At 57.3% G+C, this 25,648-nt stretch overlaps 1 protein-coding gene and 1 long non-coding RNA gene across 2 annotated transcripts; both read right to left on the bottom strand.

Annotated features, from left to right (window-relative positions):
- Positions 1-7,966: 7,966 nt before the first annotated feature.
- Positions 7,967-10,734, bottom strand: LOC125337870. The gene is made up of 3 exons (XR_007208148.1): positions 10,528-10,734; positions 10,028-10,188; positions 7,967-8,858 (listed from the first exon to the last, which is right to left on the bottom strand). It is a non-coding gene; the product is annotated as an uncharacterized LOC125337870 (long non-coding RNA).
- Positions 10,735-16,193: 5,459 nt separating this feature from the next.
- Positions 16,194-20,073, bottom strand: LOC125338022 (zinc finger protein with KRAB and SCAN domains 1-like). The gene is made up of 4 exons (XM_048328334.1): positions 19,987-20,073; positions 16,851-16,929; positions 16,306-16,665; positions 16,194-16,213 (listed from the first exon to the last, which is right to left on the bottom strand). Exons 2-4 carry the CDS (start codon positions 16,900-16,902, stop codon positions 16,194-16,196), a joined length of 432 nt encoding a protein of 143 aa, XP_048184291.1. The 5' UTR covers positions 16,903-16,929; positions 19,987-20,073.
- Positions 20,074-25,648: the final 5,575 nt, after the last annotated feature.

Genomic DNA, 25,648 nt, shown 5'->3' on the forward strand with positions numbered 1-25,648 from the left:
AACAAGGGATACTGCTCAAGCCAAATGATCTGTAAAGAAAGAAAAAGGGAGGTATTGTTATAAATGTATTGTGATGTTGGCTTTTCGCACGTTACATAATGTTAGAAAAACTTTACTTAGTTCTGTAATGTAATACGTGATATAGAATGTCTATTGTTTATGTAGTCAATTTAGAAAAGATAGGCAGAGAAAGTATTCACATTCCTGGAGTATCTTATCAGAGAAGAAGAAAACCAGAAACCAGAGAGAAGAATTTATGGAGGGAGCAGAGATGGAATGGAGCCAAGGAGGAAGATAAGGCTGATGGGATGATACACAGAAACTCCAAAGGATTTATGAATCATGCATGATTGTGCTGAATATGCAATAAGAGATGTACTTTTAAAGATGATCTTTTGGATGTAGAGGTGTGCCTTTGGCTCTCTGCCAAAGCAGCCGGCCATAATACCCTTATTTGCTATTGTCTCCTAATGGTCCCTTTTATTAAACCTTTTAAAAATTTTACAAAAAGTGAACCTCATTTTTCACAACTCCTTGGAGGAGAGAATTGGAGGCCAGGATTGAACAAAAGCTCTCACAGACTCAGTGTGGAAAGGGAAAACCTTAAAAACCTTGAGTATCTCAGAGCATTAATGAGCCCCACTGAGTGTCAATGCAAAGCTCTCAAGGGACTCGTTAAAGTAATTGGAGATAATTGGAGGCCATGATTGCACAAACCTCTCAGAGACTCACTGTCAAAAAGAAGTACTTATATTAATGCTGAGTACCCTGAAGCATGAATGAGCCCCAGTGAGTGTTGTTACTGACAAAGAATCTCCAGGGACTCATTAGAGCAGATAACTGGGGGCCAGGATTGCACAAAGCTCTCAGGGACTCCCAGGCAAAAGCCAAAGCCAAAGTCCTTTGAAAACCCTGCAGTCCCTGGGAGCATTCAGGAGCCCCCAGGGCCATTCCTGACCAAGGCTCCCCAGGGACTCCTTCCAGCAGATCCCTGAGGCCACTGGGATGTGGGGGGATGCTGAGGGCAGGACAAGGGGCTGACAGTGCCCAGCCTTGCTGGGGCTGTGCCAGGAGGCCCCAGGGCCTCAGGACAAGGTGTCTCCTCCCAGCCCTTGGTGGCACAGACGCTGCTGTCCCCAGGGCACCAAGGCTTGGCTTCTCCTGGGCACTGCTGGCCCTGCCAGGGCCCTTGGCCATGTCCAGCACAGCTTGTCCTGCGCTGTCCCACAGCTGCTGCTGTGTCCCTGCAGGCTGCACACTCCCATCTCGCTGCCCCGCCAGCTCTGCCCTGCCACTGCCAGCCCTGGCCTGAGCTGTGCCCACCCTCACCCTCTGTGCATTGGGCACACACACATGCCCTGAGCTCATCCTCCCTCTGGGATCTTCTCCTGCCCCAGCGCTGCCCTGGGAGGGACATTTCCTCCTCCTCATGCCCAGTGTCCCCCTGCCCAGCTGCTCTGTGGGGCAGTGCGTCTCTCCTGCTGTTCCCTCGCTCCCAGGAAAGCTGCACCATGTGGGGCACGGTCCTTTCAGCAGCCTCCCAGCCCCTCAGCCTTGTTGGGCCCTTTCCCTGAGCAGACAGCAGCAGCATCTCCATGCTCTGCCCAGCATGCTCCTTTCGTCACCAAACTGCGGGAAAATAGAAACTGTCCAACACCATCTTTGAAGTGTTAGAGAAGCAGGCCCTGTGGAACCAACGAGCCCTTGGGACACAGGAGGATCTCGTGTAACCAAGGGTCAGTTCTGACACTGCAGATCCAAAGAGATCCTTGTGACACTCTGGGGCCTTGTGGAGCCCTTCTGCCCTGGTCTCTGCACCAAGGAGACCCTTGTGCCCCTACGGGACCTTCTGCAGCCAAGGAGAGCATTGTGAGAGTGCGGGGCCATGGAACCAAGGGACCATTGGGACCTTGTGGGGCCTCATGGACTCAAGGGACCATTGCCACACTGTGGGGCCTCATGGAATGAAGGGTCCATTGTGACACTGCAGAACCAAGGACACCATGGTTACACTGTGGGGTCCATGGAACCAAGGCACCATTGGGACACCCCGTGGACTCATCCTCTTGAATTTCAACAGATCTGAGGGATGGCAGCACCTGCAGGCAGCACTGAAGGATTCTGGGGAGAACCTTTGATCCCTGCTCCAAAGGAAATCAGAGAAAGACCCCTGGTAAGATAAAGGCACCTTTTCGTTTTCCTTTTCCTTTTTCCTTTTCCTGGTGTAAACTGTTGACCTGCCTGTAAGGTGCAGCAAAAGCTTTGCAGGGTTTGGTTCAAGGTACCCAAGGTTGGAACAAGGGAAGTGTTCGAGTCCCTTCTAAGAGAAGGCTTGGAGTCTTTGTGCCATGACTGCCTGGGATCCATGGAACAAGTGTGTTCTGGCAGACTCTGGGACCTCGAGAGCAATCCCATGCAGGAGCCAGCACTGGCCCTGCACCTTGGTGGGAGCAGCGTGGTACGGATGGGAAACGGGCAGCTGGGTGTGCAGTGGGAACCTCGACCCAGGTCACAGAAGCCCAGGCTTTAGCTTTGAACACAGCAGCACAAAAAGCAGAATGAATGACCTTTCCTAGAAATCACTGAAGGAAAAAGGGTGAATATATGGACTGATTTGAACTCTGGGTTTGGAATAATACACGCCCAGGGAGCCACATGGAAAGAAAGGGCACAGAGGTCTCCAGTGAATACAAAAATAAATCAGTCACCTACTGCAGAGTGTGCCAGAGCCAAAAGAAGTGGCCCTGATGCCCTTGTAAAGCCCATGGGTTTGGAGACTCCCCAGTTAATCCAGGGAATCCATTGGCTGACCGAACAGCTCAAGAGGGTGCTGAAAAAGCTCTCCTTGCACTAATACCTAGCAAAAACCTGGAATGTTCTGCAACAGAAACCAGATTCCAGTGATCAGGACAGGCAGTCAGCCCCAGCAGCAGCAGCAGCTACGGAAAATCCCAGCAGGTGATTGGTAACCCTGTGTGGGCAGGTAATTGTAGCTCCACAGTTAATGTAGAATGGAACTAAAACATGAGGAAACACATTAGGAAATGGAGAATATAATATGGTGGCCAGTTTACAAAGGCATCTAGTAAGCACAAAAATGGCAAAAAATAATAGATCAGTTGCTGAGAAAGATGGGATTGGTTTTGAAGGAAGAAGGCTGCCTCCAGGGCTAGTTAAATGGGAATCACCAGGTGATTTTGGCAAACTGATTTTGCAGAACTGCCCAGGCAGAAGGGGGACTGGCACATTTTGGTATTGGTGGATACTTTTTCTGGATGGCCAGAAGCTTTCCCATGTGGCACCAACAAGACAAGGGAAGTCTCAGAAGTTTTGCTGAAATGAATATTTAATAGCACTGAACTAACTCCTGTAAGCCTTAAAAGGTGCATGGTTCTCAACAGATCATTGGGGCTGGACTCGCCTGTACATCCTTTCCAACCAGGAGATCCGGTGTGCACCAGTACCTGGAATTTTGGAACAATCCAGCCAAAGTGGAAGGGACCATATCAAGTCCTCCTGGTAACCTACCCTGCACTCAAGGTAGAAGGAATCCAACTTGGAGTCCATCACATGTGGGTAAATCCAGCGAGCACACATTAAACACAGCAGAAACAAGACTGACTGACACCGTGGAGTTTGGGGTTTTACACAAATCCTATTGTTTTAAGTATTGAATATGATTTTCTAAGGGGATATTATTTATTGGATCTAGATGAAGATGATCAATAATTGTGTATCTATAATAGTAATAGAAACGATGTTCCTGACTTCTGGGAAGGGAAATGCAGTTTTCAAAGTCAGTGAAAGATGTTGGCAGATTACAGAACGTAACCCCTGTAACAGCTTGTTTGCCAACACCAACCTCTGCAGAAAATCCAGCTCCGTGGAGAGCTTCAGTCAGCAATTTGACAAAAATCTGGGAATGCGTGTGGGAAGGAAATAGCACCCAGGGCACCTGGACAGGGATGGAAGGAGAATATTCCTTACCATGGACACATCAGAACAATACTGCTGAGAATTGTAACATTTCCAAACTAGATCTGGAAATTACCTCAGGAAATATTGATCAGCTGACAGATTGCACTGATACCCCCTGGGGCTGTCAAATTCCGGAAGTATGGAATCGCTCTCAGACAGGACAATGGGAATGCTTCCAGCCAGTTCAGGGGTGTCTGGGCTGGGCAGGGAGCCCAGGCCTCCCACAGGACCCCTTACAGGTGGGTATAAAATATCCTGATTTAACAAGGTCAAGGCCAAAGGATCCCAGGACCAAGGAAAAGTGGGATTGCCCTGGGGCAGACACTTGAGCTATTTGGAATCCTGAGGTCCAGCGGCTCCTAGCTGTGGCCCAGGCTCTGAGGCTGGGCTGCGTTTGTAGAAATGATTCCGCCTTTCTCAGGGACACCTGGGCTCAGCCAACAAACAACGTGCCCTGGAGAGGCACAGAGTGTCAGCAGGACACGGTCAGATCCTCAGGGTCCACAGGATGGGTGGGAAGTGATGGAATTTGGAGCACACGTTTGCCCCTGGGAGAATCAGGAGCACCATGGCCACTGGGGGTATGAACGTTCCGTCCCTCGTGCAAGGAGGAACGTACGGGAGCCCGACTGTGGGGAAAAGCTAAAGGGGATGGAACTTGGAAACATCCCAGTGCGGGAACTCCAGCGGGATGGATTTTAGAATCCATCTCTGCTCCGCACAGATCTGCCTTTAGGAACAGACCAGCCCCACACCATTGGGCTCTGCAGATGGAAACTTTAGTGAATGCAGCTCCTTTGGGGTTTGCTGAAATAAAGGAACAATTGCCAGCCACAGCTAAAATGACCTTACAGAACAGATTGGCTTTAGCCCTATTGCTGTGACATGAACAGGGAGTATGTGGATTCTTGAACTGAAACAGCAACACTTGTTGCGTGCACATTCCAAATGTGATGCTGGATTGGATGATTGGGTAGAGAGAATAAAATCAGTTGCTGCATCCAGCAGGCAATTCAGGGGAGAATTTTAAAGTAACTGGTTGAATAAAATATTTAGAGGACTTGGATTTTCCCTGACTGATAGTTGGCCTCACTTTTGCAAAGTCTAACTGGGATCACAGCAATACTTGTGCTTATGACCCTTGCTTTGAGCTGTGTAAAGAACATGGTTGTGAAAGCAGCTGAGGAACTCGTGGGATGTGAGTAAAGGAGCAGAGTGAGGCTTACGAAGGCTTGAAAGGAAGAGAAGCTTCCCAACCCTCCAAGAGGGGAAATTCGCCAGATGAAAAACCGTTTGCACCTACTGGGTTCATACAATGCTTCTTCTCCAAAAGCCACTGGCCATGGAACCACACAGTGTTGATTCTGTAGGCAGCAACCAGCCCAGGTGTGCCAACTTTCACCAGTTCACTGGGCAGTCAGGGCTGGCTTTGGGGTCACCGACCACCAGGGACCCCCAAAGAGACCCCTAGGGCAGAAGAACGGATGTGCAAAGGGGTGGGGGAAATATGCAATGTGAGGAATGAGACAACTCTTAGAAAAAATAAAATAATTTATTAAAGACAGAAAAATCAAAAAATTACAGAAATTAGAAAAAATATAAAAATTTGGGATCCTAGTGGCTCAGGAGGTATGCCCCAGGAGCACAGGGATTAGAGATCTTCAGGCTTAGACAGCACTGGACCTCTGGTGGAAGAACTTGCAGTGCTGGGCTGACTTTTAGCTAATCCAAAAGTCAAGAAAAATTATTAAAAGCGCCTTAATAGGAGTAAGGCTTTAACAGCCAGCACCGGCATCCACTACATCTAATCTGCAGTAATCTCTGCTCTGGTCTGAGGCTTGCCTCGTTGTCTTATAGTGCCTTTGCTCCGCCCCAGTCTGCCCTCAGCCCGCCCACAGCCCGCCCACAGCACACCCCTTTGGTCCAAAGTGATTGGTGCTTCCCTTTTGACAGATCATCTCTGTCTACCAATAGCTCGTCGTTGTCGGGGGGGTAGTAACAGCTGAAGCAAGGCTGCTAACATGCCCTCATTAAGATTCAGGTTGCCACGGAGCTTGCCTGCAGAATAACGGCCATGGGTCTAAAAATAGCTGTTGGCTGTTAGAAACTGGGGTTTTGGAGTTGGTCCTGCGTCTAAGGTGCAAAGTAGAAACCCTTAAAAAAATATTAAAATACATCTCATACATCTTAAAACATTTGTAAAAGTATACAATGAACATGGGAAAAATAACTCTTATAGCGTACAAGTGGCTTAAAGTCTGAAAAGGGGTTTTAACTGGGAAACTTTTAACTGGGGGATTTTTAACTGGGAATGGTGCAAATAAACCGCTTTGAACCATTTAGAACACTAATAACAGAACTTGATTTCTGTACCTGGGCTGATAGGTTAATTTTAACATTCAATTAAAACATATTTAACTCAAAATTAACTAATTAAAGCACTTAACATGCAAAGACCAAGCTAATTAGGGATTTCATGTATGACATGCAATGATTCTGGGGCAATGAGTATTGTGTGTGTGTTTCTTGTGGGACAATCTGGGAATGTGTCTGTGAAACACAGTCTGCAAACAGGAACATTCCTGGACTCGGCACACGCGACTTTGGGAGGGGCTCTCCCCTCGTGCATCCGGCCCAATAAAGAATGCTGCTGCTTCGTGCTGCGCTGGTGCTGAGGAGGTTTTGTTTCACTGAAGTTTTGGTAACACCTCTGTGCCTGTGTCACAGACCCACAGAGCAGCTGTGATGTCAGAAAGGGGCTGTGTGACATCACAGGGTGGGCTCTGACATCACAGGGCAGAGGTCAGATATCATCTAGCAGACTATGACATCACAGAGCAATGGTGACATCACAGAGCAGGCTGTGACATCACAGGGTGCTGGTGTGACATCACAGTGCAGAGTTGTGACATCACAGACAGGGCTGTGACATCACAGAGTGGGTTGTGACATCACAGGGTGGCTGTGTGACATCATGGAGTCATCTGTGACATCCTGGAGCAGCTGTGTGATATCACAGAGAGGACTGACATCATAGCTGGGTGGTGTGACATCACAGAGCAGGCTGTGACATCCCAGGGTGGCTGTGTGACATCCCAGGCGGTTGGTTGCCATGGCAACCCTCAGCAGTTCCAGTTCCCTTGGAAACCCCCCCAGGACCCATTGCTGCAGTCAGGCTCCGTGGCCACTTGCCCGCAGAGCTGTGGCTGCCCTCGGCTGCCATGGCAGCCCTCAGGACAGAGCGGTGCCGGGGCTGGTGCCAGCTACAATTGCAGTGACACTCGCTGATGCCCTCAGGTGCCACGGCAGCGGCCACAGGGACCCGTTCCTCACTTTGGTGCCACGGACACCAACGCTTGGCCCCGCTGCCATGGGGATTGGCACGGTCACCTGCACTCAGGGCCCGTGGCCGGGCACTGCTGCCATGGACACGGGCACGGAGCCCTGGGCCACAGGCGGCTGCCGTGGCCACCAGCCCAAGGTCCCGTGGCCAGGGCCGGGGCCATGGAAAGGAACCCGTGGAGCCGTGGTGATGCTGGGTGGCCATGGGGTGCTGCTGTGGGCTGGGCCAGAGGGAATTTCCTTGCCAGCCCTTTCTCTGGGGCTGTGTTTGGCTCTGTGCTGAGCACAGCGTTGCTCACACTGAGATGGTTTTGTTCTTGCTGAGCTTGCACAGAGCCAAGGCCTTTCCTGCCCCTTGTCCGGCCACGCAGAGGAGGGGCTGGGGGTGCGGGGGAGCTTGGCAGGGGTCACAGCCAGGACAGGTGACCCCAGCTGACCACAGTGTATGGCCAGTGTATAAAGTGGGGGGATCAAGGAGGAAGGGGGGACATTTCGAGTGAAGGTTTTTGTCTTCCCAGGTAACACTCAGGCAGGATGGGGCCCTGTTTTGCTGGTGGGCAGGGTCAGCACCAAAGACACAGACACCAACTGAAGGAATTGTGTAATTTATAAAATGCAAATCTGCAAAGAATTACAAAAGCATAAGCTCAGCAAAACACAAAATCATTCACAAAGAATCACAGAAGGAGCAGCTCAGCAATGCCCCCAATCATCCCTGCCAAAGATTGCCTGCAGTGATTAACCAAGATCCAGCCCCAGTTCCCCCCAGACTTTACCGTCACCCAGAGCCACCCATCAGCTGGGGGAAGCTGTCCCAGCCAAGGACTGGAGAGCCACTCCCGGACACTGGGAATTCCTGCAGCTGCCTCCAGCCACAGCTGAGGCTCCAACCCCGCTGGGAGAGGGCCCAGCTTTGACAGTGCTGGAGAAACAAACTGACAGCACTTCCAGTGCGGGAACATCTGCTTTCATCCTCCTCTTGGCTTCCTCCTAAGCCTGGCCAGGGCTCAAGGAGGAGCCAGGGGAGCTGACTTTGACCATACAGCCCCAAACAAGGTCAGATGTCAGATTTCAGGCCTTGTCCAGCTTCTAAACACAGAAAGGTCAATACATGTTTCACTAATGAGAGGATACATCTATCACAGTGCTAATGATCATGCAAATTTCGTTAAGGAGCAGATACAAAGATAATCTTTGGTTGGAAGGTTCATCCAGAGGTCACCTTTGGCTCAGGGCCTCTTGTTCAGGCCTTGGCACTTCAGGGATGTGGTTTAGTGCTGGGCTTGACAGTGCTGGGTTAATGGTAGGACTTGATGAGCTCAGAGGTCTTTTCCAACAGGAAGGATTCTGTAATTCCAGGATTCAGCCAGGTCCATGTTAGCAGCATTACTTTGCCCAAAAGTCTCCTCTTGCTCAGCTCTTGTGGCCTAAGGCTTCAGCTCCTTCAGCTCCTGGTGCTGAGCTGCTCATGCCAAACGAGACGACTCGAGAGAAGAATACAGTTCATCCAATTCCTTCTGGCACACGGAGAGGGGAAGCTGTGAAAACAGGAGCATTGTTTGCTGTGGCCTCCTCTGTGCCCTTCACGCCTTTCAGCGCTTTGAAACAGCCAAGAGCTTTCTCCAAGAGTGCAATGAAGCAGCTGTTCCTGTTCCCAGTCTCTGCCCTTGACTGCTTTTGTCCCTCTTGCTGTGCCCTCTGTGCCCCCGGGGCTCGGTGGCTGCTGCCCAGGGCTGTGGCACTGGCACAGATCCAGTGCTCGAGACCCTCCTTTCTCTGCCCTTGGAGCTGCCTGCTCACAGCAGCCTTTTCCATCTGCAAGCTCCACATGGACAGGGAGTGCCCACCTCTGCTCCTTGCACACCCTCCAGGAGCCCAGGGCTGCCATCTCCAGTCCCTGCTGGCCTTGGAGCTGCAGGGGAACAAAGGCAGCTGCTTCTGGTCCCTCTTCGTGTCCCCGTGTTCAGCAGTGTTGCTCCATCATTTAGGACATATTTTCTGTTTAATTAATAGAAAAAAACAAAAGAAAAACCCCAGAAAATATTATGAAACATAAAACCGAAACCCAAATGTGGAGTGAAAAATCTTTTCTAACTCTGGATTAAGAGGTAACTGATCTTTTCAAAAAGACAACTTAGGTATTTGTAAATATGCTGATGGCATTGATCCATCTTACTGACCTCAGCAGCCCTTTTTTAAAGATTTTGGGCTTTGTTTCCAACATTGTTATCTTAAATTGTGGTTGAAGCAATAGGAAATTGATTGTGCCCTGCCAGCTCCGAGCAGGACTGGCAATCTAAACTCTGTCCCACCCCAACTCACTGAGAAGATGCCCTTCCTTCTCACCCTGCCAATGAGCTGCACATTCTCTCTGAAATTGTCAGGGTGTTCTTAAAGACACAAAGTCCCACTCAGGGCTTTTTGCTCTGGTTTGGCACTGGAGAAGGGCAATTCTTCATCCATCAGCTCCAGACTGCACTGCCTCAGGAGCACGGCCCACTCGCCAGGTTGGGCCCACTTGTGGCACTTCCAGAGGAGGAAGAAAGTGCAATGGCACAATTCCAGCCCAAAAGGAAGGAAGAGTGGGACAGACAGAACACCCTGTGCAGATCCAGGCATTCAGCTGGGACTGTGCAGTTTGGCTTCTTGCCAGTGGGATGTGTGTCCCTGACTGCAATCTCTTGGCCTGCACGAGAGTCTCACTCACCTGCAAAAGCAGAAAGCTCCATCGCTGTGCTCGCAAGGGGCTCGTCTGATGCAAAGCTGTCAGAGCCCTGTGAGGGGAGAGCGGGCCCAGCCGTGCCCGGGGCTGAGCCCCAGCAGAGCCCTGGCAGAGCCCGGAGCAGCCTCAGCATCGGCAGAGCCCGGCTGCGAGGAGAGAAACCAGAAGCCGCCCGTCAGCTGAAGCCTCCTGTCCCCTTGTCCCAGCCGCCTGCAGTGCCCAGGCCGTGCTGGGTGCGCTCAGAGCTGGGCCCAAAGCTGCCCAGCATTGCTGCCTTTGGGAGCAGAGCAGCAGGGCAGGACATGTGCCCAGCCTGCAGCCAGCCATGGCACATCCACCTCCTCAGCAGCTGCCCAGAGCCCAAAAGCAGCTTGGCAGCCACTGAAGAATTCCCTGCAGCCGCCCCAGCAAAGGGGGGACCTTTGGTGCCCGGCCAGGCCGTGCCATGCCCAGCTCTGGCAGCATCCCCCTGGCTCTGGACTCACCTGCACACTGGCCGTGGAGCGTGTCTTTGGAGAAGGTGCCAGAATCAAAGGCCATCATCTTCAGCTGCCGCTGGCCAGCTCCAGGAAGAGGTTGTTGTCCTTGAGCTCGTCCTTGGTGGCTCCAGCAGCAGCAGCCCCACCTGGTACAGCTTCTCCAGGGGCTCCTTCTCGTTCCCTGGGGCCACACCAGGCTCTCAGGGCTCTGCCCAGGGCCCCAGCCATCAATGAACCAGACAAGCAAAACCAGGGGGGATGGTGGCCACCAGTGCTTGCCAGAGCAGGCCTCCAGCTCAGCTGCAGCCCAAGAGCTGCGTGTTCCCTTCTGATGCTCCCTGCTCAGAGCTACAGGCAGGACAAAAGAGTCTGCTTTGCTTTGCCACTGATTACCAAGAGATGGGTGGGGCTGTTCCCTGCCAGGCCCCTGGATCACACTGTGCCCGTGGGGCTCTGCCATCCTCTAGGGCACATGAACACCCTGCAGCCAAGGCTCACTGAAGAGCTCTTCCAAGGACAGCCTGGCCAAGGGCTGCATGGACAAGCACCTCTTAAGAACATCCTGGCACTCTGGGCACAGAAACCAGAAACCACCAGGCAGCTGCAGAAGGATCCCGCCCGCTTTGCCCCCCGTTCCCGTGCCCAGGCCATGCTGGCTGTGCCCAGAGCTGTGCCTAAACTTGCCCATGGATTCTGTGCTTTGGAGGGCAGCAGGAGAGCAGGACGTGCCACCTGCTCAGAGCTGCCACAGCGGGATGCTCCTGAGCCCGCTGCTGCCTCCCAGCACTGCTATTCCCCCCGTGCCGCAGAGATGAGGGATCCACACAAAAGGAACCAGACCAGAAGCCGACACTTTCATTGCCTGCCAGAAATGGGTCTCATTTTGCTCTGCATTCCTTTCCTAGCAGGTGTTATCTATTAAAGAAAAAGAGAAAAAGAGAAAAAGAAAAGAACCAGAAGAAGTATGAAAGATGAAAACAAAACCCAAATGTGGAGTGAAAAGTCTTCTGCACCTTTGGATTCAGAGGTAATTGATATTTTTTAAAAGAGAACTCGGTTATTTACCTTTTTTTTGTTTCATTCAGTACTTACATTGTTTTCACTCCTTCCTTCCTTCCTTCCTTCCTTCCTTCCTTCCTTCCTTCCTTCCTTCCTTCCTTCCTTCCTTCCTTCCTTCCTTCCTTCCTTCCTTCCTTCCTTCCGAAATCCTTCCTTCCTTCCGAAATCCTTCCTTCCTTCCGAAATCCTTCCTTCCTTCCTTCCTTCCTTCCGAAATCCTTCCTTCCTTCCTTCCTTCCTTCCTTCCTTCCTTCCGAAATCCTTCCTTCCTTCCTTCCTTCCTTCCTTCCTTCCTTCCTTCCTTCCTTCCTTCCTTCCGAATTCCTTCCTTCCTTCCTTCCGAATTCCTTCCGAATTCCTTCCTTCCTTCCTTCCTTCCTTCCTTCCTTCCTTCCTTCCTTCCGAATTCCGAATTCCGAATTCCGAATTCCTTCCGAATTCCTTCCGAATTCCTTCCTTCCGAATTCCTTCCTTCCGAATTCCTTCCTTCCTTCCTTCCTTCCTTCCTTCCTTCCTTCCTTCCTTCCTTCCTTCCTTCCTTCCTTCCTTCCTTCCTTCTTTCCGAATTCCTTCCTTCCGAATTCCTTCCTTCCTTCCTTCCTTCCCAAGCCACTTCTCACCCCATTGAAGGGGTGCAAAGCAGCTGGATCCCCTCCCAATTGGGGTCCTCTCAACCTCCTAAAATATGGGGGACTTCACCTCAGCACCCCAAATTGCGGGGAGTTTACAGCACCTTCCCCAAATTCACTGCAACCTCCCAGAAGCCACTTAGAGGCCCCCAAATTGTCAAAAAGCAGCAGGAGCCTCCCCAAAAGCAGCTCCTGCTTTCCCTCCCTGGAGTGCCTCACTCCAAGTGCCCAAACCACCCCATCCCTCCCAAACTTCATCCCACCCCCACAATGCCATCCCATCCCACCCCACCCCACCCCACCCCACCCCACCCCACCCCATCCCATCCCATCCCATCCCATCCCATCCCATCCCACCCCTCCTGGACACCAATTCCCCTTCTCTGGTTCCTGACTCCCCACAGCCGAGCCTTGGGGCTGACGGATCGAGCCATTTGGGGCTGCCATCGACACATTGGGGCTGGCATTGAGTTTATTGGAGGCACCCGCTCAATCCCTCCATCCCAAATGGGAGCTTGGAACCTCTCCTGAGCCCTTGCTGTGCCCATGGGCTCACCTCAAGTCCCAAAATGAGAGCCAGGGCCCCACAGCCCATTCAGAACCTCTCAACATTGCCAGAAACAGCAGCATCCTTCCCAAAATGGGCTCCCCGGCTCCCTGACAATAGGTTCCCCTTCCAAGTACCAGACCCCCCTCTCAGAACCCCTCCCTAAGCATTGAGGGGACCCCAAAACTGCCTCAGGAACGGGACATACCCTGAAATCCCTTCAGGAATGTGGGATACCCCAGAACCCGCTGAAGAACGGGGTCCCCCCGGCCTCATCACGCGCAGCCTTCAGCTGTCTCAGGCAGAGCCCATCCCGCCCTCAGCAGCCCCAGCCCAGCCCAGCCCTCCTGGGCAGGAAGCCCCAATGGCCGAGCCGGCCTGGGACACTTGCAGGGATGCGGGGGCAGCCGCAGCTTCTCAGGCCAGCCTGTGCCAGGCCCTGAGCGCCCTGCCAGGGAACCATTGCTGCCCCACATCCCATCTCAGCCTGCCCTCGGGCAGCGGGAAGCCGTTCCCTGGGGCCCGGCCCCGCAGGCCCTTGGCAAGAGTCTCTCTCAGCCAGCAATTGCTGCTCCTCCCTGCTGCGGGCCCCAAGCTGCAAGTTGATTTTCTGCCACTGGCCCCGGCCCAGCCCCGAGCCAGGGCCAGCACCTTGCCCTGGAGCTCTGCGGGCGCTGCCTTTGTGCGGCCGCAGCGCAGCGGCCGCAGCTCGGAGCTGCCCTTTGTGTCCCCGCCGGCAGCTGGCAGAGCTGGCGGGGCCGGGCCAGGGCCGGGCCAGCCCCGGCCTTCCCGGCTCTGGGACACAGCGGCGGCAGCCCCAGCCTTCCAGCCCTGCACACGCTCCCACACAAGCCTCCAGAGCCGCGGCCACGCAACGCAACTGACCGGCCGCTGACCCCCCAGCCTGGCCTGATGGCCATTCCTCTGCCCACACCTCGGCCAAGCTCCCCTTGGCCACCTCCTGAGCCACAGTGCCACAGACAAGTGGCACATACAGGTACAGAGCTCTGCCCAGAGCTGGCAGAGAACGTTCATTAAACATAAAAACCACCAAGAAAAAGAGAACTGCCCCCAGCAGAGCTGTTCCCTCCTGCAGTAGTTACACCTGCACACCCACAGCGCCTGAGACTGCAAGCAATGAGCATTCCCTGGGCACACGTGCAGCCCAAGCAGCTCGAGGACAGCCTTGCAGCAGGACTGCTCTCAGCTGAGCCAAAAAGGCCCCTCTGGCAGCTGCAGGGCCATTGCAAAGGGCAAGGGCCAGAGCCTGGGCCCACAGGGGAGGAAAGGGCTCTGAATTCCCCTGCCCTAAACTCTGTTCCCAGGGTGCTTCCCACACAGGATTCTTCTGGAGGACTGCGGAAAGCTGAGAGTCAGCTTTTGACAATTTGGGGGCCTCTAAGTGGCTTCTCCACTTTCCTTATCCTAAAGCTGCCTGGCAGAAGAAATGGAGGGACAGCTCTGGTGGCACAATCCCTCCCGGCCCAGGGCACAGCGCTGGGAAGGTCTTTCCGTGCCGAGGCTTTGCTGCGGCCAAGGAAAGCTCCTGGCTCAGGGTCACCTTTCCTGCTGGGCCAGACCCCCCGAGTGGCCCAGCAGCAGCAGAGAATTCCAGCACAGCCCCGGCACGGGCAGGGCGGCCCTGGGCGGGCTGCGGGAGCTGGCAGCGCCTGAGCTCAGAGCAGCTGAGCCCGGGGGCTCTTGGCCAAGGCCGAGGCCCAGCGAGCATTTCTCAGCTCACAGGGAGGCCTGGAAAGGTGCTGGGGGGGATAATTCACCCCCCAGGGCGGTCCCAGTGGCTCCCAGGATTTCCATGTCCGTGCTCCCAGCGCTGCTCCCAGCCCTGATCCCTGGGGATGGGAATGTCCCGCTCCCTTCCCGGGGCAGGCTCACACCTGAGCCAGGTGTGCAGGGCAGGACCTTGCCCTGAGCCCAAGCCCTGTCCCCCCTGCAGGATCTGCTTCCCATCGGCCTCTTCCTCCTGCGGCCCCAAGCCCAGCTCGGTGCTGAACGAAGGGCGCTGGGCCGGGGTCATCCCCCGGCGGGGGCTGCGCACCCCCTCTGCCCCCTCCCCAAATTCCCTCCCGGGGCAGCAGGGGCTGGCTCAGGAGCCCTGTGGGCAGGGAACACGGGGTGACACCGGGGTGGGGGGGGTCACACACGCTCTGAGGGTCACACACAGCCTGTGGGGACCCCCCCTCACCTTCTCCTGCAGTGCCAGGACGATGAACCTCATGGAACCCCCAACGACGGCAGCATTTTGGGAGTGGGGTCTGGTGGCAGCTTTGGGGTCTGGGGGAGAGGTCACAACTGCCCTAAAACCCCCTCCCAGCCCCACAGCCACTCCCAGACCCCTCAAACCACCCCACAGCTCCCAGCCAGGACCCCCCCAACCACTCCCTGCAATATAAATGGCCCCAAGAGCCACCAAAACCCCTTCCCATCTCCCCCAACACCCACCCAAATTCTCTCCAAGCCACACAGCCCTGCCTGAACCCCCAAAACTCCCTCACAGACTGCCCCAAAAGCCCACCAAACCCCCTCCCAGCAGCATAAGTGGCCCCAAGAGCCACAAAAGCCCCTCCAAATCCCCCAAGGAGCCCCCAGACCCCCTCCCACCCCCCATGGCACCAACCAGGACAGGCTGGGGGACAGGAACATCCATAGCCCAGAGCAGCTCGGGCACTTCAGCAGCGATTTGGGCACTTTGGGGGGGACACCCCGGATGGGCAGACCCAGGCCAGGGATTGGGACAGACAACCGGAATTCCTGGAGAACAGACGGGCTCAGGTGGATATGTTCTGCCAGCACAACTTCGAATTTGCGGCCCCAGCACCCAAATCCTCCCAAATATTCCCCTAAAGCCTAAATCTTGGTTAAATGGTGCAGCTTTAGATACCTTTGTTTAATTTCTTTATTTTTACCCCAAGTTTGGTTGTTTTGACAGGATGAAGGAGTTAGGTTCAACTATTTAGGTTGAAAAAGACCTCCAAGATCATCCAGGATTGCTTGATGCCACCAGAAGAAACAATGGGACAGAGCAGATGAAACTTTTTAGAGTGTAAAGGTAAAAAAATCAGCTCTTCCCAATGACATTCCAATGTTGATCTGAGTCCCGATGGATGTTCCTGCCCTTGCATTCACCCAGGTGCCTACGGGGATCCAGGAGAACGTGGAGAGCACCAGCCAGGGCTCTTTCCAACACGGATCACAGGGAATGTGGGTCACCAGGGCTCTGCCAAACGTGGGTCCTCTGATGGGGGATGGAGTTGGAGCAGAGGACAAAGCTCTTCCCACACTCGGGGCACTCGCAGGGCTTCCCTTAGTGGTGCCTCCGTTGGTGTTGGGTCAAGTGAGAGCTCTGTGAGAAGCTCTTCCCACACTGGGGACACTCGTAGGGCCTCTCCCCGGTGTGGATGCGCTGGTGCCTGACGAGTTCAGAGTTGTACCAGAAGCCCTTCCTGCAGTCGGGGCAGCGGAAGGGCCTCTCCTCCGTGTGAATCCGCTGGTGCAGGAGGAGACTGGAGCTGGTGTGAAACCTCTTCCCACACTCGGAACACTTGTAGGGGCTTTTCCCGGTGTGGATCATCTGGTGGCGGATCAGGCTGGAGCTCCAGCTGAAGCTCTTCCCACATTCCCCACACTCATAGGGCTTCTTCCCATCATGAAGCTGCTCATGAACCACCAGATCCGAGCTCTGGCTGGATCTCCGGACGCCTTCCCGGCACAGGGTGGGTCTTTCCTCCTCAGAGCACCCTGGGCTGCGTTTGCAGCTCCTCCTCCTGTGGGATCTCCAGGGCTTTTCCTCCCTGTTGGATTCCTGCGATGTGGAGCTACTCAAAACGGCCTCTTCCACCAGGTTCTGCCGCGGGGATTTGTCCTCCCTGGGCTCTGTGCTCAGCTCCTTGTCTGGGGGAGGAAGGACAAGTAGAGGATGGGATTTGCCTCCGTGCCACAGGGAAGGGGAAGGAGATCCCCCCAGTCCGTCCCCGGCAGGACGGCGTCGGCAGCGGGGTTGTCCTGCAGCCGGGGGCGATGCTGGGCTGGGAGATGGAGCAGGAGAGAGGGGAAAGGGGCACTGACTTCCTCCTCACCTGCCTGGGGCTCCCGGGGCATCTTCCTCTTCCTCACAGCCTCCTCCTCCATCTAGCCAAGGGTTGGGAATGGAAAATCCTGGTTTGGGATGAGCACATTGAGTTTGAAGGTCCCTCTGCCCAAATCCATCTCTAGAAGTCACCGGGCATCATGCAAAACCTGGCCATCCATAAAACCTCCCAAACACCAAGATTCAGCCCTGAAAAAGCCACCCAGGAGTTCCCCATCTCTGGTCTCTCCCCTTTTGGTGTTTGGGGATTCTCCCCTGTCCCAGCTCCTGGGGGTCCCTCTTTTATTGGGAGTCCCCCTCTCTACTTGGTTCCCGCCCTCCCCAGGCTGCTGGGAGTCCCAGGAATCTGAAAAGTTCCCCACTCTTCCATTTCCCCACTTAGGGATGCTGGGGGTTATGGGGTCCCCAGGTCTCTTCTCCCCTTATTCTCTGCTTTGGGGTGCAGGGGGTCCAAGGAGTCCCCCCTCGCCCTCTCCAGGCTGTTGAGGGTCCTGCGAATGGCGGCGCTCCCCCCTCTCTGGGCTCTCCACTTTGGGGTCCTGGGGGTCACAAGGGTTCCCTCCTCCAGACTGCCAGGGGTCCCCTGGTCCCAGTACTGCCCCTCTCTGTTCTCCTCACTCTGGGGGTCCCGAGGTTCCCCCTCTGGCTCCACTGGGGGGTCCCACAGGCCTCTGGCTCCCGGACGGAGGCAGCGGTGCCTGACTCAGGCAGACCCAATCCCCACTTTGGGAGGGACCCAACTGCCTCCGACCCCCGCCAGGGCTCTGCCAGGAGCTGCCACAGGGACCCCCCAAAAACACCTCCTTGGGACCCCCCAAGGTCCCCCCAAGGGGCACCTACAGCTCAGCTCTGGAGTCCTGCAAGATCCAAACATCCCCCCCAAAAAACACCGGCCCAGGGATTCCCCAGAATATTTGGGCCAAGCTCCTCCTCCCCAGGTACCAGGTGGGATGGGGGGATCGATGCTCCTTGGGGTGAGGGGCCTGCAAATTCTGGGAGTGCTAGACCCACGAGCTTCCTCCTCTTCCTCCGCCTTCTTCTCATCTTCCTCCATCTGTCCTCCTCCTTCTCCTTCCTAATCCCACCTTCTGCTCCTCCTCTCTCCATCCTTTCTCCCGCTCCTTCTTCCCCCCTTCTTCTCGTCCATCCCTCCTCCTCCTCCCCTCTTCCCCCAAACCCTTCACACCCCACAGGAGGAATGGGAATGGAGCCAGGACAGGTCAGGATGGGCAGTGCAGGGCTCTGGGCTGCTCCCACCCACTGGGGAGGAATCCAGATAGGGGAAAAGAGGGAAAATTGGTGGGTGGAAATCAAAATTTGGAGGTTGTGGTCATCCTGGGTGGGGACTTCCACCCCTCTGGTCTCATCTCAGGATGGAGACGGGAGCAGGGAGTGCACAGATTGACAGGAGATCCCAAGGGATTTTAGGGGCAGGACGAGGGCTGGTGTGAGCCCCTGGTTGGGGTGGGTCAGCCTGGAGACCTCAGAGTGTTCCCAGGGCCCCGGGATGGAGAGTTGTCACCACCTTCTGCTTCAGGTGGTGGTTCTGGGGGGACCTGGGCTCCTTGGGGCTCTCCTGCAGCCGAGAACTTGTAGGGACCCTCCTCCAGGTGGCTCCTACAGGTGTTCCAGGGGCTTGGGGCTCACGGTGAAGCCCTTCCCATAGTCTGGGCATCCATAGGGGCTCCCCAGTGCAGATCGACAGGCGCCTGCTGAGGTTGGGGCTCCTACCAAAGCTTTTCCTGCACTCCTGGCCCCTGTAGGGTCTCTCTCCCCCGAGATGGGACCTCTGGGCAAAGCTTGGGCAGACACAGGACTTCTCCCCCACTTGGATCCTGCGCTGGGAGATCAGCTCCGTGCTCCGGCCAAAGCTCTTCCCACAGGAGATCAGTCCCCTGCCATGACAGCAACTTTGGGGTTCTCCACAAACCTCCCACATATCTGGAGGTCCCACCCCCTATTCTTTCCCCTCTTCCACCCTTTTCCCATCATCCACCAATCCTCATCCACCAACCGACCCCACTAAGGGGAAGGATCCCACTCGCTTTTTCCTCCCTCTCTCCCCCATCCCCCTCTCCTTTCTCATCTTCCCCCAAAGCCTCAGTGTCCCACACGCTTGGTTTGGGGCTCTCAGTCCCCTCTCCCACTCAGTTTGAGGAGTCCGACCCCTTTTTCACTGCTCTCCCCCTCTTTCCAACGGGTCCCCCCTTTTCCACCGCTCCCCTCACCCCAGAGCTCCTCGCCCGCGGCCGGGGGGGCTCCCAGCACCACCAGTGCCACCAGTGCGGCCCCAGCTGCCCCCACACGCCCCATGCCCAGCGCCGGGCGGTGCCCACAGCCCCAAAGCAGCCGCGCTGTGCCCTGGGGGGTCCCCAGAGCGGCCCCGCCCCGCACGGCACTGGGAGCACCAGTCCGGACCAGTGCGGAGCGCGGGCGGGCGGCATCAGCCGTGCCCGGGCAGGGCCGGGCCCCGCGAGGCTCCCGCCCGCACTCGGCCCCCGCCGGGACAGCGCGGGGGGGCCCGGCCTGGCCGCCCCCACCTCCCCCTCCCCAAATTCCGCTCCGGGGGGCGCTGGGGGCGGGGGGGGCTCAGCTGGGGCCAGAGCTGCCGGAGCCACGTGTCCCCCGCTGCCAGCACCACCCCCTCAGGATTAGGGGTGCCCCAAAACTCCCTCCGAGCTGGCGGATACCCCGCAGGCCCCTGAGGAGTGGGGTCCCCCCGGCCTCATCATCCCCAACCTTCGGCTGCCTCATCTCAGGCCCCATCCCACCCATCCCCCTCCGCCACACTTCATCCCACACCCCAATCCACATCCCACCCTTCCCGGGCCCCATCCCACCCCATCCCATTTCTCCCGGCAGCCGCCACCGGCACCCCCAAAACCCCGCGTGCCGGGGACTCCCCAATATCCCCCAAGGGGCATTTGTGACTCACATTCGGAGTCCTGCAAGATCCAAACATCCGCCTCCCCTCCCCCGCCCCACCAAATCCCCCTTCCCCCAGGAACCAACAAAGATATTTGGGGCTCGGTGCTGGAGTCCTCCAAGCTCCAAAAATCCCCTCTCCCAAAACAAACCCAGGCACCGCCCAAGATATTTGGGGCGAGCTGCCCCTCCCCGGTCACCTGCGGGATGGGGGGAGCGATTCTCCCGGCGCCGAAAGCTGCGGACGCAGAGAGCGATGGATGCACGTGGAGGCTCCTCTTCCTGCCTCCTCTGTCCCGCCTCTTCCTCCCGCCCCTCCCTCTTTATCTCTCCTCTTCCTCCCGCTCCTGCTCCTCCGTCTGTTCTCCTTCCAGCAGCTCCGCTGCCGTCCCCAAACCTCGGGCTGGACCGTGGGGTCTGGGACACAGCCCCGTGCTGGGGGGCAGAGCCGCTGCTGGGGCCATCGCTGTGTCCAGGGCATCCTTTGTGCCCCTCGGGTTTCTGTGGCTGTCCCTGCTCCCCAAATCGGTCGCGTTTAATGCCCAAGCGCGGCAGCCCCGTGCCCTGTGGCAGCAGCCGGTGCCGGGACACAGCCCCGGGAGCTGCGCTAATGTCCGGCCGTGCCCAGGAGGGACTGAGGGGAGGGGACTTCATAAGGATCCCCCCTCTGCGCCCCTGGCATGCGCACGAAAAGGTTCTTTAGCGCATGAGAGTGATTTTTCGGGATTTCTGGGCTCGGCGGGGCCGAGGCGGCGGCAGCGGGAGCCGCGGGGCCCCGCCCGTGGGGGCGGCCGGGCTGGAAAAGTGCGCAGGGCCCCAGCGCGGTGCCCGAGGGCGGAGCGGAGCTGACGGGAACAAGCCCCGGAACCTTCCGGTGCCGAGGGCTGAGCGGAGCTGACGGGAACAAGCCCCGGAACCCCCCGGTGCCCGAGGGCTGAGCGGAGCTGACGGGAACAAGCCCTGGAACCCCCCGGTGCCCGAGGGCTGAGCGGAGCTGACGGGAACAAGCCCCGGAACCCCCCGGTGCCCGAGGGCTGAGCGGAGCTGACGGGAACAACCCCGGAACCCCCCGGTGCCCGAGGGCTGAGCGGAGCTGACGGGAACACCCCGCTCGTCTCCGCCGCTCGAAGCCGCTTCCCCGGCTCCGGCTGCCGCCGCCGCCCGGCCCCGGCGCGGTCCCGCGGGGTCGCCGCTCTTCGCGCAGCTGGAGGGCTCGATCCGAGCCGCGCCCCGCCCGTCCCTCGCTGCGGCTCTTTCGGTGACACGGAGCGGCCGAGAGCCCGCGCTGCTGCCCCGACGCTCCCTCGCTGCAGCTCTTTCGGTCGCTGCGCAGCCGCCACTCCCCGTGCAGTTCTTCTAGAATTTATTATTCCATTCTCCTTATTTTATTCCATTCGCACCTCCCATCCCACGCCCTCCTGCGCGGCTCTTTCAGCGCCGGGCTCCTCGCCGGTCTCACGGTGCAGCTCCTTCAGGGACACGGGCCGCCGGAGACGCCCCTCGGTGCGGCTCTTTGATCGGATTTTCTTCTTTTCTCAGGGTTTTCTCTCGTTCCCAGCCCGCCCGTCCCGCGGAGCGGCTCCTTCAGGGGCCCCGCTCCAAAGGGCCCCGCCCGCCGCCGCTCCCCGAGGCCTCCCCGCTGCTGCCGGGGATCGGACACCGCAGGCGGCCCCGGCCCCTTCCTCTTCTTCCTCTTCTTCCTCTTCTTCCTCCTCGCTGCTACCGGTATTCAGCCCCCGCCGCCGCCCGGCTCCTTCTGCCGCTCCTGCCCGGCACGAAGCGGTGGTGCCGCTGACGGGGCCGGAGCGCGGCTGCCCCGCGACTGCCCCGCGCCTCAGGGCCGGGCCGGGGAGTGACCGCACGGCTGGGGAGGGACCCCCCGCTGGCCAGGGCAGGGACTGAGCCCATGGGAGGGACCCCGCTGGCCGGAGCAGGGAAGGATTCCTGTCCCCGAGGGAGAAGCAGCGGCACGAACTGACCGCGACTCCCATCCCTTCTCCCTGCCCCGCTGGGCACAGCAGGGAACAGCCGGGGATAAAGTGAACTCCGGCAAGGAGAAAGAGGTCGCGAGAAGGTTCTTTTCCAGGGTTTATTTTACTCCTCACTCTCCTGTTTTGATCCGCTCCGTCCCAAATCCAGTTCATTTCCCCACGGCGGGGCTCTTGTGGCCGCCATGGCGATCCCTGAGTGACCTCTCCCTGCCCTTAGCCCGAGCCACGAGGACTCGGATCTGTTCCAGTTCCGTGCAATTCACGGGCATTTGGGGCAGCTGGAGCGAAGCAGCTGGAAACCACAGCGGGCTCGAGAGGGACTCAAGCAGGGCAGGAGCCGGGGCTGTCCTGAGGGAGCTCTCCCGACACGAACCTTCCCGGGCTCTTTCTACGGGAATTGCGGGGAATGTTTCCATTCATCGCTACAAAGCAGAGTCACAAGTGGAGCTGAGCTTTCAGCTTGAAAGGAGGGAATCGAACGTGTGCGCGGGGACTACTGGAACCTCAAGGTGTCACTGGATACTTTAGTTTCGGAAATATTCAGCCCCTCAGCAGCGATGTCTCCCAGCCCGCCGGCTCCTGGCTCAGACCCAGCTCGGAGCTTGGAGAAGAGACCCAAAGTCCCAACAGAACAAGCTCTGCTATTATTTTCTTTTTTCCCCATAGTTATTTTATGCTATTGTACTGTAAAATCTATTTTAATTTTAGTTTTGTTTTTCTTTTTTCCTTCTATTACATCGGTTTTGTCCTCTGTTCCCCCCCCCCCCCCCCCCCGCCTTTGTTTCCTTCCCGGAGGTTTGTGGTGAGGTGCTCTCCCCCCGGTTGTCCCCGGGAAACCAACGAAATCAATTGAAATAATGATGAATTGTTGAACTCTTCCCGCTGCTGTTTCCAGAAGGCCTCGGGAGGAGCCGGGGGCGCGAGGGGGGTCCCGGTGCCGGGGGCAGTCACCGCTCGCCGGGCGGATCCCGGTGGCGCAGCTTGGGAGCCGCGGAAGTGCCCGAGGGAGCGCGGGGGCGGGGGAAGAGGGGGTGCGAGGGGGTATCGGTGCGGGATAAGGGGGCTCGGGGGGGTCTCAGCGCCGGGGATGGAGGTGCCGGGCGGTCCCCGTGCACGGGAGTAGGGGTTCAGACCTGGATATGGGGGTGCAAAGAGGTCCCAGTGCCGGGAATGGGGGCTCAGATGGTGCCGGTGCCGGGAACGGGGAGGACAGGGGGGAGTCCCCGGCCCGGAGATAGAGTTTCAGGGGGGTCCCGGGGCCCAGAAACGGTGGCTCAGGGGGTGTCCTGGGACGGGGAATGTGGGTTCAGGGAAGTCCCCTTCCCGGGAATGGGGCTTCAGGGACGTCCTCGTGCCAGGTAAGGGGAACAGAGGGTCCCGGTGCTGGGCAGGGGGATGTAGGGGGTCACAGTACCCAGGAATGGTGGTTCAGGGGGGTTCAGGGAGGCCCCGGGGCCAGACAAGGAGGAACAGGGGGGTCCTGATGCTGGGGAAGGGGAGGCAGGGGGGTCACAGTGTCCGGGAATGGCGGTGGAGGGTGTTCTAGTACCCGGAAATGGGAGCTCAGGGGGTTCCCGTGCCCGGGAATTGCGGCTCGGGGGTTCCCGTGCCGGGGGTCCCACTCGCCCCTCGCCGCCCCCAGGGGCGCCCCCGGCCCCAGCGCTGGAGCCATCGCGCTGCTCCGCTGGCCCCGCCCCCAGCCCGGCCCCGCCCCCAGAGCCGCCTCCGGCCCCGCCAGGGCTTTCAGAGCTGCTCTGTTTGTCCTTCCACGCTGTCCTTCTGTCCTTGCGGGAGTCCTCAGCTCTGGCTGCTGCGCTGCTGTTCTGCTCTGTGGCGCTCCTGTGAGCACAGGAGGGGTTGACAGTTTTGTGTTATTTAAAAGTAGACAGCATGGCTGGAATTGCTGGGCTGATCAGTGAAGTTTTTCAGAATTTTATGGCCCTGGCATGTGAGTCACAGGTGGATCACAGTGAGTCCTGGAGCTGCCAACCTAAACATGAATAACAGAATGGACAGAGCTGCAGCTTAAACATGACTTAAAAATAAATCCCCAGAGTGGCCAGCCCAGAGATCGTGGTCTGTGAACTGGAACAACCACATTACAACACGGACTGCAGACCCACCAAAACCCCACCCAAACCCAGCTCAGAGGGGCCATGGTGGCCCTGTGGCGACCACTGGGCACCAAAGCAGTGAAGCCGTGGAGAGTGAGAGGCTCAGTGGCTGACATTTCTGTGGGACGGGGCTGTCGTGTGAGGGGTGGGGGCTTTAGATCCCAGGGGAATCATTGCCCAGGGAGTTTTTGTTCAGGTCTGTAGTGCATTGATGCTGGCTGGACTCCAGGCACCCACCAAAGCTGCTCTCTCACTCCTGTCCACAGCTGGACAGGAGAGAGAAAATATAACAAAGGGTTCATGGCTTGAGATAAGGACCATGGAGAGATCCCTCATCCAACACCGTCCTGGGCAAAACAGGCTCAACTTACAGATATCAAGTGAATTTATTCATAACAAAATCAGAGCAGGATAATGAGAAGTGAAAGAAGAGCTTTCAAAACACCTTCCCCCTCCCCTCCATCCTTCCCACCGATGGCGCAGGAGACAGGGAATGGGGATTGTGGTCAGTTCATCTCCTGTGGCTTCTCCCGCTGCTCAGGGAGAGGAGTTGTTCCCCTGTGAGACCGTGGGGTCCTTTCCCACGGGAGACAGTTCTCCGTGAGCGTCTCTGACGTGGGTCCAATCTGACGAGCAGCAGTCCTCCCAAAACTTCTGCGGCGTGGGTCACTCTTCCATGGGGTCAGTTCTTCAAGGCCAGGCTGCTCCAGCCTGGGAGCAGGGCCCCTCTGCAGCGGCTCTGCCCCTGGATCCCAGCCTCCTGCAGGCATCCACCCGCTCCGGCATGGGCACCTCCCCCAGGGCTGCGGGTGGATCTCTGCATCCCCCATGGATCCCCAGGGGCTGCGGGTGGATCTCTGCATCCCCCGTGGATCCCCAGGGCTGCGGGTGGATCTCTGCATCCCCCGGGGATCCCCAGGGGCTGCGGGTGGATCTCTGCATCCCCCGTGGATCCCCATGGGCTGCAGGGGCACAGCTGCTCCACCATGGTCTCACCACGGCCTGCAGAGGAATCTCGGCTCTGGCTCCTGGAGCACCTCCTCCCCCTCCTTCTCCACTGCCCTTGGTGTCTCCCTGTTGTTTCCCTCACATGTTCTTCCCTCCTCCTCTTCTCTGACTACAAAAACACTGTGTCCCATTTTGTTTTCATTTCCTTCTGAAATCTGCTATCACAGAGGCATTACCAGCCTCTCTCAGTGGCCCAGCCTTGGCCAGTGCCATGTCCATCTTCAGAGCCATCAGGGATTGGCTCTGCCGGACATGGTGGAAGCTTCCAGCAGCTTCTCACAGAAGCCACCTCTGTGGCCCCCCACTACCAAAAACCAGGCCGTGCCAAACCAACACACACAGGAAGGAAAGCACGGAACCCCAGCGCTCCAGGGCAGGTGAGAAGCAGCTCTCTCCATGTCAAAGTCAGCCAGAGCTGCCAGGCGGCCCCAGGAGCCCAAGGCAGCCAGAGCTGTTCCATGTTCCCTTGGTTCCGTGGGCCCTGCAGGGTCACAAAGGCCCCTCGGTTCTTTGGGGCCAGCAGTGCCCCCTTGGTTCCATGGAACGCCACAGGGTCACAATGGTCCCCTTGGTGCCACCAGCCCTGCAGGGTCACAACGGCCCCTGGGTTCCACGAGGCCACGCAGGGTCACAGTGGTCTCCAGAGGAAGGGCAGCACCGAGCCCCAGGGTTTCAGGGGCAGATGAGACACGGCCACCAGAGGCCAAGGCCAGCCACATCTGTCTGTCCTGCCAGGTTTGTCTGGGCGC

This window comes from Corvus hawaiiensis, chromosome 24, assembly GCF_020740725.1.
Source record: "Corvus hawaiiensis isolate bCorHaw1 chromosome 24, bCorHaw1.pri.cur, whole genome shotgun sequence".
Classification (NCBI taxonomy): domain Eukaryota; kingdom Metazoa; phylum Chordata; class Aves; order Passeriformes; family Corvidae; genus Corvus; species Corvus hawaiiensis.